This window comes from Cotesia typhae, unplaced genomic scaffold (genome assembly GCF_013202065.1).
Source record: "Cotesia typhae breed Kobodo isofemale line unplaced genomic scaffold, CoteBio_Ctyphae scaffold_91, whole genome shotgun sequence".
Classification (NCBI taxonomy): domain Eukaryota; kingdom Metazoa; phylum Arthropoda; class Insecta; order Hymenoptera; family Braconidae; genus Cotesia; species Cotesia typhae.
This window is the reverse complement of record NW_027423781.1, coordinates 1737079-1750609: the sequence shown is the minus strand read 5'-3', so window position 1 is coordinate 1750609 and position 13531 is coordinate 1737079. Positions and strand designations below refer to the sequence as shown.

At 26.4% G+C, this 13531-nt stretch overlaps 1 protein-coding gene across 1 annotated transcript in view; it reads right to left on the bottom strand.

Annotated features, from left to right (window-relative positions):
* Phcl-1 (pH-sensitive chloride channel 1) overlaps window positions 1-13531 on the bottom strand; it is a 75970-nt gene that overhangs the window by 28634 nt on the left and 33805 nt on the right. The window contains exons 3-4 of the mRNA XM_074258420.1: window positions 6435-6605; window positions 4708-4796 (exon numbers count right to left, since the gene is read on the bottom strand). Coding sequence (XP_074114521.1) covers window positions 4708-4796; window positions 6435-6595 — 250 coding nt within the window. The 5' untranslated portion in view covers window positions 6596-6605. The remainder of the gene's footprint in view (window positions 1-4707; window positions 4797-6434; window positions 6606-13531) is intronic.

Here is a 13531-nt window from a genome sequence, read left to right as displayed (position 1 = left end):
ATTGAGGTAGAAAATTTTAATGAACAAAAAAAATGTACAATTAACTTTCATATTTTATGGATTGTATATTAAACGAACTGTTTTAAATATACTTCATGCAAAAATTAATATCCCTTTTTTTATCCCAGGTTGTTATTAAAAAAATTAAATTGCCTTCGGGCATGCTTTGTTTTCATTTTACATTTCGCGTTTCGCTTATATTACGACTAATACGAGATGGTGTAAATTTCAACGTTAAGGGAATAAAGTTTATTGGTTATACGATATACATAAAACGTCAAAGTAAAAGCCACAATATTAGATATTAAATTTTTAAAACGCTAGGAGAGAAAAATTTACACTTTGGGTAAAAGCAAGAAAAATATTCAGGTAAATTAAGAAATTTTTATGTAGATTTATCTGTTGTAGCCAGTCTCATGTTTTAAAAAATTTTTTAAAAATTATGTCATAATATGTTTCATTTCATCGAGAAATGTCAAAAAATGGCATTGGCTCAAAAGTTTATTTATATATTTATGCATTACGCGCGGTGTTAGCAGGATTGCGTCCACAGTTCTCAACCGATCTTTATGTAATTTTCTGGGCTCATTCTGTGGATCAATACTAAGATCAAGTTTCAAGATGAGCAAAATCCGCCGGTTAGTTTACGAGTTGTGGGTGTTTGAAAATTTTTTTTATTTTTAACAAATTTTGAATTTTGTATATTTTATGGAAATAATTTTCCATATGTAAAAGATAGATGAAATCTATTAAATTTATCTCAAACTTCATTTATTTACCTTCAATTTAAGCTATTACTCGTCTAGTTTTGATGATTTTTTAAATTAATTCCGTGATTTTCAAAATTTGAAAAAATTTTTCAATGAACGTATTTCGGACCTTTTTCTTTAAATAATTTTTAAACCGTTAAAGTTGGCTTAAATCTATTAAATTTATTTCAAAGTTCACACAATTGTCTTCAATTTAAGTTATTATTCGTCGATTTTTGATCCTTTTTTCAATTTATTCCGTAGTTGGGAAAATTAAAAAAAAATCAAGAATAATTAAATTCTTAACTTTTATCATCAAATTACTTTCGTCTGTTACAAATCCTATTTTTTAGGTAGATATCTTTGAATATTTATTTGTTATAGTCGGTCTTATATCGTTCTTTGCAAAAAAATAATAAAAAATAAATTTTAGGACATTATTGCCTTTTAATAACGTGTTTTTTTTTTTTTTTTTCAATATTCAAACAAAAAATCTACCTATCCATGTATGAAAATAAAGTTAGCTGACATTTCAAAATTTTTATAAATTTTTTATTGAAGAAATTTCAATTAAACAATTAAAAAAATTTTCACTTGTAAAAAACTTGAAAAACTACAAGCGCAATTTTTTAGAAATATTTTTTTAGTTGTAATTTAATTAAAAAAAAAAAAAAAAAAAATCAAAAATTTTCAGACGTCTGCTAACTTCAGTGTCATATCCATGTGGGGTGTTGACGAATGACGCTTTTTTCCGTGTAAAACCTTTTTCAAACATCAATTTTGTGACATATTGTTGAACTATTATTTGGTCTCCGTCCAAAAGCTCTGATTAATTTGTGTTTAGTGAAACGCGTAATCATAATAATTATTTTTGATTATCTAAAAATTAATCAATAAAAAAAATTATTTTTTTTTTGTCTGAAAATTTATAAATATCTATAAAATTATCCTTAAATAAATAAAAATTCTTATGGATAGATTTGAAAAGAGAAGAGAGAAAATTTTATCAATTTTTATGATTGAAAATAATTATGATTGAGAGAAATTTAAAAACTCCGAGATGGCATTTGATAACTTTTCTGTCGTCGGCCTATACTAACGAAGAATTTAAGTGAGTAAGTGAGGTACTGTAATAATTGGATAAGTTTTTTATCACGTTAACTAATGAAGTTTACTTTTTTTACTGGAGTAAAACTAATTAAGACAAAGGAAAGGAAATAAATTTTTCCAGCTTAATTGGTTTACAAAATTAATAAATCTATTGTAGGAAATTTAAAAATAAAACTATTATAAATTGGAATAATAGCTCAGTGGTTAGTTTTTCCCGATAATTTTATATACAGGTATACAAACTACAAAATTTAGTCAGCAAGCCCTTTTATATTTTACTCTGTGGTGCTCCACTTGATTAATCCGACAAATTTGCCAAGCCTCGAGTTGTATAGCAAAAGCTTTCTGAGAATAATCCGTAACCAAGTGCTTAGTGTAGTGCGTTGCCAGAAACGTCCTGACAGTCTTGAAAATCTCATTGGCCTAAACAGAAATAACTTTTACGATTTAATCCATTGTTAACCCTCTTTTTTTCGCTCAATTGCTCCAGTAAAGCTCGTCCGTAGAAAAGTAACATCAATTAAATTTACTTGATTCAAGAAAAATACTTTTTTTGGAATTTCGATATTAAATAATTTTAAAATTGTCGATTTGGCTTTTTAAAATTTTTTAATGACATATTAAAAATTTTTTTTGGAAATTTTCTAATTTTTGTATTTAACTAAAAAAAAAAATTACAATTTTTTTTTAATACTGATAAAAAGATTTATTAACTAATTAATCATTTAATTTATTTAATTTAATAAACTTTAATTTTTTTTTTTTATTATTATTATGAGCAAAATATAATTTGTAATTTTTTTATTACAAGGTGATTTATTTTTTAATTTATTAAATCTTAAAAAATGTTTTTTAACATTCGATAAATATTTATTTGGGAGGAAAGTACATTTATTAATAGTTACCAAATATTTATTAACAGTTAACAGTTAATAAAATAAAGTTACTTAAATAATTATTCTTCTTGAATCAAGATAATTTTTCTATTATTACTATTTACTAATAATCAATTGTGAAAAGTGAGTTAACAACAAGATTTATGATTTTAAAATAGTACGATAATTATTATTTTTATTTTGCCAATAAACAAGCGTTAAATCCTGTGTCATAAAATTAAATCGACGTTTAAAATCACTTCAAATATCAATGCTATTATTGTATTAATTAATCCTAGCTGAGTCTGCTAAATGCCGCTCGAGCACCAGCACCTATATTCCAATATAAATTTAATTCATTTTATTTATAGACTCTTTTTCATTTGAGTTGTATTTCACCCTCATTAGCGTAATGGATTTTTATAACAATGAAACATAGAGTAGTCTCCGAAACGCAGTATTAAAACCATGTTATTGTAATTAAAGATAGCATTTTTAATTTTTTAAATGATTTATTGCGAAGATTTAATGATAAAGTTTGATGTTGGGCAAATTTAAATAATTAACTAATTAATTCTGAATTTTAAAAACAGTCGAATGAAATATTTTTATTTAGTATTTAGGATTGAATATTAGTTTTTAATTTTTATTTTAATATTAATTTTAAATTATTAATTTAATATTATTATATTAATATTAATTTTTTACTCTTGATTCAGAAGAACTTTAGTCTGATAAAAATTAATAAAATTTATCTAGTTAATTAATAGAAAGTTCTTTTAAAATTCTTTTAAGTATTCAATGCATAAAATAATGTGTATATTCCAGAAAATTAGTAAAATTTCTCTCTAGGGTATTTTAGTGATGAAATAAAATTAAATAAAAATTTTTCTGGTATTTATTTTACAAGTCATGACCTAAATTTGTGCATTTTCAAGGTTTCATGTGCTTTTCAGCGATGTTTTATTTATTATGATATCTTTTCGGAGTAGTTATAAACAGATTTTAATTTTGTGATAATGTAATTTGTATATTGTATATATCAATATGGTCATGTGTCAAATTTTAATTGATAGAATTAAGGTAGTTCCTGCGTAAAACCAATTTTTGACAGATTTTAAGAATTTTTTTTTTTTTTTTTTTGATGGTATAAAAATAATATTTTCTTTCCAAAATTGTTTTTCTATCAGTGTATACCTTTAAATAAATGAATTTTTTCGTAATTTTTATTTAAAAATAGTAATAAATAAAAAAAAAAAGCCGCATTATATCCCACAATTACAGTGAATTTAACGGTAATTTTTAAAGAAATTTTTAAGGAAATTCATTAAGGGGTCATGAAAAAATTTTATCCAATTGACAATTGAAAAATATTTACAGGAGACTTTTCTATGCTTTTTGTTATAATTTAAGGGACGAATTTTTTTAATATCAAAAAAAAAAATTCCATAAAATTAAAAAAAAAATGTTTATTAATATTAAAAAGGCAGCTTGAGATTTTCTTTAACCTTTTTCCAGGAAGTTAATTTTTTTTCTCGTAAATGAACCTTAACTCCTGACACGCTAATGAGGGGTAATTCAATAGATTTCCTCCAGTGATACTCCAGGAAATAATAATAATAATTTCAAGATATTCAGAACGTTTTAAGGCTCGCGCGCGTGCGGATTGTTGGTCTACGTATATAATACGAAATAAATGTTGCGCTAATAATGTCTTTTTTTCGTGTGTATACGTGTTGGCCGTCATCAACTTTATCAGCAGCATTCGCTCTGCTTTTTCATCAGATTCAATGAGGTACCCTTTCGACGAGACGTAAGCAGTGAACTGTGGTTGTGTCGTGCTGTGTGATGGTTTTGGTGCCGATGGTGTCGGAGATGGTGCTCGGGTTGTTGGTTAGGTTGGTCATTGGGTGAATCAAGATGGTCAGGGATGTAGTCATCTTGACGAGTATGGGGTGGGGGCCGTAGTGTACCTTGGACCGGCGGAAGAAGCCGCTTGTCATAGCGCGTCGACAGCAGTAAATTGTCCAGAATTTCCTTGTCTGATTTTCCTTCCTCAAAGCTGCAACATATTCCTCAAATAACCAACATACCCCATCTCCCACCATTAAATCAAATCCAATTCATTCTTTTCAATAGTCTTATTTTTTTACCCGACTGCGGCGGCTTCACTGGAACTTTTAATAACTTTATTGTGTACACAATTACACACATATGGAGGTGTACCTATAGCGATACACAAGATTTGACCCAATAACAAAATATCTGTGACTATAGACCCGAATTATTATCAACTTCCGATAAAATTTTTTAAATATTGAGTTTATTACACAGAAAATAAATTTAATGTAATAATTAAATTATTTTGACGAACTTCTATTTGTCTTTTTGATTTGAGTAAGAAAAATAATTAAACTAAAAAATTTTTCTTGGTTTAAGTACACACAGAACAAAATTCCAGATTATACTCAGTGACATCTGTAGTGAAAATAAATTTTAGATAGTAACTACACAGAATGAAAAATTTTTTGACTGGAGAACAAAATTCTTGGCTCAAGAAAATTTTTAATTTTTTTTTATAAAGTAAAAATTTTTCTTGAAATTCTATTTTTGGTGGAAGTAATTTTTTTTTTTATTCAAATTATCATAAATGCTTGATACAATAAATTTTTATATTTGATCAAGATTTTTAAATGTCACTGGGTATAATTCAAGATTATACTGAGTATAATTCAAAATTATACTGAGTATAATCCAAGATTATATTGAATATAATCCAAGATTATATTGAGTATAATCCAAGATTATACTGAGTATAATCCAAGATTATACTAGCTACTAAAGTTTTTTTATATTAAAAAACCTATATTGGATCAAAATATTTTGTATTCTGGGTGAAATTTTTTTTCAGTCTATAAATCAATATTTCTTTAAAATAACTTCGGAAACAGCACCTAAAATTTTAAAATAATAATTATTATTTTTTATGTTTAATAATTTCACAAAATTTTTTTATTTTAAATCTAATTATAATTTACATTATCTTTTCTCATACTATACTATTGTTACTGCTAGACTCTCCATAAACATGATAAATGAACCCATTTTCATATAAAACTTAAAATAAAAAAAAAAAAAAAAAAAAAAATTGCCCACTCTAAATAATCATGATTGATGATCGACCTGATGACAATTATTATTATTATTAAATACAATGATAACAATCATGACAATATTTAAATTTCATGTCAGAGATATTTTGCCGGTGGGTCAATTATGACAAAGCCGTAGGTAGCAATTAAATTACCTGTACAGTGTATTATTTCGATTCTAAACCACTAGATTAACCTTGCTTTGTTCAACAAAATCTAACTTCTATATATGAAAATAATAAACTTTCGCAGTCGGGTTTATTAATCTCATCATCACCAAAATTTAATATTGTTCTAAGAATTATTAATTTAAATCTATGAATCATTAAACTATAGTCCATAATATATATGTATATGCATTAGTCTATGTCTATTTTGTTCATTTGCATAAAAGTTCAATAACATTTTCCAACTAACTATAAATAACTCTAGTTTATTATCAAAATTTTGGTATGTAAGTAAATTTTTTATACCAGTCAAATGAACTATATTGTAATCAGTAATTAGAATTAATATTAAATAAAAAAAAATTAAAATTGAATACGCACATGTCTTCGGAGCGTACAAAGGTGGCAAAAGTGAGAGCTAGGGTGAGGACACAGAGGGTAGTGAATAGTAAGGAGCTTACAAGGGAGGCGAGAGACAGCGAGAGGATGGGTGATAAGCGGCTGCTACCACCCGCACGCCGCCCTAGCGCCACCCAACCCATTCTATGTCATCTGAAACACAAAACATTTATGATATTAAAAAGTCTTTTTTTTATGTACTATTGTAACAAAACTTAAATTTTTAATTATCTCGGTTTTAAAAAATCTGTTGCAATTTTCATGATTTTTTTTTTTTTTTTTTTTTTTTTTTTTTTTTTTTCTAGAAGTCGCGTTAGGAATGCCAAAATTTTCTTGTAACCCTCGGCTTGTTTGATACTGTGTCAAACAATTTACTTTAGCTTTTTGCTCGAGTTCATCTACCACACCAGATCACCGAGCTGAGTATTGAGTAATAGGGGCTACTTTTACGCTTGTTCAGATTAAAACCTTTTTATGGTTTCTGCTTTGAGTAATACTAATAATTGTGTTTGATAATGTGTATGAATAATGATTAGCTTTAACAAAGTGATGTTTTAACCTTCGTTGTGAAGACTTACAACCTAATGACGTGTTTTTTATTTTTTTTAGGTAGAATTTTAAATCTGCCTGTTGTAGAGGTATAACAATTTTCTCATTCGAGCAATTTCAGATAATTTAAAAGTAAAACAGTGATTATACAATTGGTTTGTGATAAAAAAATTCGAGGAAATTTTTTTCAAATTTTGCTTTACACGAAAAAATTAAAAATCCACCAGATTATGGACGGTGTGGCTTAAATTACCATAACTTTTTCAAAAATTGACTTATCCAGACGTTTTTTTTTAAATGTTCTTTTCGGGAAAAAATAGAAAAAAATTATTCAAACCTATCTTCATCGTTATTTTTTAAATTTTCTGGAAAAACTCCGAATTTCTCAATGAGAAAACATTTTTAATTTCTTTTTTCTTTTTTTCATATCAAACTTTGAAATTTTCTACAAATGTTTTATCGACTTCTATTTTTTTTTTTCAATGAAAAAAAAATTTTTTTTTTCATGTTATAAATGAATTTTTTCTACGTAATAAATGGAAGTTGGGTTTCTAGCATTATAATTTCTCAAATAAAGAAGATTAATATCTTAAAACAAGAGTGAAATTTTTAAATCAATTTTTTTTTTTTTTTATTTCAGTGGTCTGCTCCGTTTTAAAGGCAACTCGTTGAATTTATAAGTGGATTATAAAATTTTAAGTGCCTTATAAAAGAGTTAGAATGGTGAGCTTGCGTCATGCATAATCCTCAAAAAGTCTCAAACTGTGCTACTATAGATTCGGCTGATTTTTAACGCTTGACAGGTAAACTAGATAAAAACTACCCACCCCTAAAATTTAACGTTAAATTTTATATTAATATTAATAATAATTTTTGTGTAAAAAAATGATGAATATTTATTTTTTTTTTTCAAGTGTTGGAACCAAAATGATCCCTAAAAAAAATTTCTTTACCTTTTTTGGATACTTGAAATTAAATTTTACGTTTTTTTTACCTACTCGGAGGTTAATTCTTCAGAATCTAGAAAAGCTGAAGACGTAGGAGAGGGTGGGGCAAGACGGCCCATCTGAGCCAGTTTTTATTTTTTTTGTAGCTTTCTACTATCAAAAAGTTCAAAAAAAAAAATTTTTTTTTGGGGGGGGGCAAGATGGGCCACCTCCAAAATATTAGAAAAATAAATAGAGAAATAAAAAAAAATAAATAAAGACGGCCCACCTGGGGCAAGATGGCCCACCTGGGGCAAGACGGTCCACCTCAAAAATTGACCAAAAATTTATTTTTCTAATATTTTGGAGGTGGCCCATCTTGCCCCCCCCCCCCCAAAAAAAATTTTTTTTTTTTAACTTTTTTCTTGCCCCATCCTCCTCTTCATCTTCTGAAAATTTAACGAGCGACAGTCTTAGATTTCAAAGTGAAGCAGCAAAACCCTGAATTATATAAACAATAATTTACAAAGCAAAGCTTCTCAATTTCCCCCATTAAAAATGAATGCATTCTGTCCAAACACATAAACAACTAAAGCAAAGTGAATAATTCAATTCGAACAATTTCAATTCGAAAATTGAGTTTCTACGATAACAGTTGTAAACAAAAATGTTTTATGAACTTTTCAATGAAAATTGATTTACTAGCTGTTATTGTGAGTGATAATAGTAACTAAAAGCTCACAAATAGTTCCGGCTTTATACCTCAATTAAAAATTTAAGTTTCAAAAATTTTCCGAATAATAGCATCTGAGGTGAAGCTCAACTTTGTGGATAAAAATAGCGTGATTGAGTGGAAAATTAATAATTGCTTTTGATACACAATGGAAGAGAGTTTGTTGACTAATAAAGTTTCAAATTAATCGATTCGATTGAATAAGAGGAGATAGTGGTTTATATCCGACAAATCGGAATATAGAATGGAGATGCTAAATATAACTAGTGAAGTGCTACTTTGTTTGTCAGCTTTTACAAGACTCACAAGAATAAATAGATATTGATTAATATTTATTAATGAGATTTTTATTGATTATTACAATTATTACAATTATTTTTTCTTGAGTTTTTTTTTTTTAATTTTTCTACAATTGAAGTTTACGAATAAAAAGTGTTTCAAACTATCGACCATTAATCAAACATATATCGTGTTAAAGAGGAACTCGACCGTTCATTGGCATACTATTAAAATATATCTCTCCCCTTGGACATTGAATTTCTGATGTTCATAGACCCTGAGGGAACAATTAATAGAAATTTATAATCAAGTGATCTAAATACGAATTTCATAAAAATTAGGAAAGTTAGAGTCGTTAAAATTCATATCTATGGCGTATGGTAATTTTTTTTTTTTTTTTTTTTTCGTATCTATTAAACTTTTTCTTGTTATCTATCAAATTTTTTTGTTTACTCTCTAATTCAAATGCGATGCTCGGCAGTTATAGTATTTTTGTCACTAATATTTATACTAATTGCTGATTTTTTAGAAAATTTTTTAATAATTTTTTTTTTAATTACTAAATTAAAAAAAAAAATGAGTAATTTATTTTTTCCTACTACTAAATTTTCTTTAAAATAAGTATTAATTTTTTTATTTTGCTAATTTCATCAAGAGCTTTCATTTGAGTACCCACATGCATTTTTGATATATTTTTCATATAAACATATATAAATATATGAAATATATGAAAAATTGATGTAGGTACTCAAATGAAAGGTCTTGATGAGTGTAATGTCAGGATGAGCTTATATCTTTAAAAATGTCAATAGCTTACAAGATACAAGGTCATTTCTTAATTTTATATAATATATATTTTGAAGATATAAGCTCATTACGATGTTACATTCATCAAGAGCTTTCATTTGAGTACCCACATGTATTTTATATATATTTATATATATATATGATATATATAAATATATAAAATATATGAAAAATTGATGTGGGTACTCAAATGAAAGGTCTTGATGGGTCTAACATCGGGATGAGCTTACATCTTTAAAAATGTCAATAGTTCTCAAGATACAAGGTCATTTCTTAATTATGTATCTAGAGATAGAAACGCCATGTGGGAGTCCATGGTTTTCCATATAGTTTTTTTTTTTTTTTTTTTTTGATAGAGTAATGTTGGAAAATATAAAATAACTAATTAAATTTTGAAAATATGTTTTTTGATCCCAACTTAGTCAAGGGTCTTGAAATTTCTGAAAGGATAATCTACGATTCTATAAATCTCAGGTAGAAATCCGTTGAATCTCGATAGAATATATCTAAATAGGTGTATGCAGACATAGATATATATATATAATTTATCAGTAAGACTCGAGTACTACTCGGAAATAAATCATTTTATATCAAATCTATGATTTTTTTCAAGCATCTCGAGTTTTCAAGTTTTCAAGTTTTCAAATATGTTATTCAATGCATAGAAAGGAGTCTTCGTCATTTCTCGACGTTGTATCTTTCCCCTTCCCCTTCCCCAATCGATTTTGAAATGGCTCTTAAAATAATATTTTAAATAATATGCTCATACAATTTTAAATAAAATTTTTTAATTGCAATTAATAAAAAATAAAAAAACCAAAAGACTTTAATATTTATAATTTTACATTTTTTTTAAATTTTATTATTGTTTCATAAGTCATGCAATTTTAGATTTTCTAAAATTTTCTTAAAAAAAAAAATTATTTCTTTTTTTTAAAATTGATTTTTTACAAATTTTACGGCGGGATAATTTTTTAATTTAAATTAAGTAGAACTATTTTGCTATAGTCAGACTTGAATACTTTTTAAAAAAATAAAATTTAATTTTTTAATTTTTTAAAGTACTCTAGAATATTCTTTTAGTAAATTAATAAAAATAATAATTTTCTTAAAAAAAAAAAAAAAAAATAAAAAATAAATTCTTGCACATGTATTTTGACCAGAGCGTCTGCTCAATAAAGTTTATTCCACTTGGTGAAGTACAAAATCCAAGAGACTTTTAAGTGAGACAGAAATGCATTTTACACAACTTTATAACATGCCGTCGGGGTTTTCTGCTTTATATAAGCTCGTACATTAAGGCGTATCTTTTCACATTCTACTCACGAATTAGTTATCTTTATAGTAACGATAAATAATCTTATTCGTTGCAATAAAATGCAAGATTGCTCTTACCGTTGGTCAAGATTTAAAATCGATAAGTGACTAAAAAATAAAAAAAAAAAAAATAAAAGCTTTAAATTGAAATAAAAAATTAAAAAATTGTAAAATTTGAAAAAAAATTTGAAGTGATTTTTAAATAAAATTTACACTTTTTATAAACTTCAACAAAACACAAATAAGTTCAGTTTATAAAAGTCCACCGCATAATTTCTTACGTGATTATGATTACACATAATTATGCAAGCTCATAAATAGGCATACTACATATATTATTCATAAATTATTTAACAATTTACAAGTGCACGTATAACGGATAAACTAGATAAAAATAAATTGTTATTAATCACCATGACACAGTTTGTAATAAAAAATATAAAAATACCAATCTATATTAACCCTATCGCTATTGATTTACGTTTTCGCTATCTCTTCTTTCTGCTCATGTAACATTTTTTTTTTTATAATCATAAACTACAAACTGTGGCCAATATTCTCTCAGCAACGAACCTTCGAAAGTTTGGAACTGTAAACAGTAACAGTCAAGACAAATTCCGATTGTAATTTCAAACTTTAGACATCTTTCGAAGACAAATATTTACAGTAAGTTGATTAAATAATTCTTATACTAATATATAAATTTAAAGCTTTTCATTTTTGTTCTGTAACTAACAGAATCAATATGAATTTTTTTGTTGCTCGCAGAGAATGCTCCGATTTAAACATTTATATATATATAATATATATAAATATATAAAATATATAAAATATATGAAATATATGAAAAATTGATGTGGGTACTCAAATGAAAGGTCTTGATGAGTATAATGTGAGAATGAGCTTATATCTTTAAAAATGTAAATATTTCACAAGATACAAGGTCATTTCTTGATTATATAATATATATTTTGAAGATATAAGCTCATTACGATGTTACATTAATTAAGAGCTTTCATTTGAGTACCCACATGCATTTTTGATATATTTTATATATAATATATATAAATATATAAAATATATGAAAAATTGATGTGGATACTCAAATGAAAGGTCTTGATGAGTAGAATATCGGAGTGAGCTTATATCTTTAAAAATGTCAATAGTTCACGAGATACAAGGTCATTTCTTAATTATTTATCTATAGATAGAGCATTTTTGAATGCATCCTAAATTATAATAAATAAACGATATGAACCTTTGAGAAGGCACAAATTCAAATCAAGATCTTTACAATGAAACTAAATTTCACTAAAAAAAAAAAAAAAAAAAAACCGATGTTATCATATGAATATTCTGGACACAAAACTTTTCTTAGTAATATAGATAAACGATTTATTGACTAGCAATACACAATTTGTTAAATACTACACTGAAAAAAAAATTAACTTGAATTAAGAGTAAAATTCTTGAAGCAAGAAAATAATTTTGAAGAAGCTCATTGTCTTGAATCAAGACAAAAAATTCTTGAATTAAGTAAAATTAACTTAAATTTCTTAGCTTAAGAATTTTTTAACTCAAATTGTTAAAAATTATTTACTTGATTAAAATAAATTTTTTTTTTCTGTTTAAATGGGCTTTAATAAATAATTTATTAAATATTTCGTAATGAAAGGTTTGTTACTAAATGATTTAATAACAATAACTAAATCCTTTTTTATCAGTGTGTAAATATTTATCCTGCACTCAAATAATCAGGCTTTAATTTTATTACCGAGCGAGTTCAATTAGACAAATTGAATTTGGACTGGATATTTGTCAGGAAAAATGTAAAAAAGATAATGATAATGTATATTAGCAGTAGTATCAAAAGAGGAGGAAAGAATCCTTTTCCAGGAAGTGGAATGACTTCAGTACTAGGACGAGATGAAGCCACGTGACCTTACACTATAGCGAGTTTGCCGCAACGCCTGGTATTGATCGTGCGGCATCAGCTGTACCGTTAACAGTGTTGCCTTTACCACTAGAGAAGCATCGTTCGACAATAGAAACAAAGCCCGGAAAGCTATAAGCTATGAGCTAGTACCGCTACTTCAATAATTACAAGAGATAAACAAAACGTCACTAAGATCAATTGTCCTTTAAGCTAATATCTTGTTTGTTTTTTTTTTTTTTTTTTTTTTTTTTTTTTAGACGCCGCTGTTGTCTATTGTTCAGACGTCAATGCATTTTCCGTTTATTTCATAAGTACCCAAACATGTTGGTTAAACAGGCTAACCCTTGGTTTACGATGGATTAACCGCTTACCCCACTGACCTCCAATGGGTTGGCTGACGTTACACTGGCACCCATTACTACAATCTAGACCTATAGGCGCCAAAGCATCACGGAAACTCAATGGTATAATATAACTATTATGTTTGCGTGTTAATAGATTATTGCTTTAGTCTTATATTTATTTTTTATGA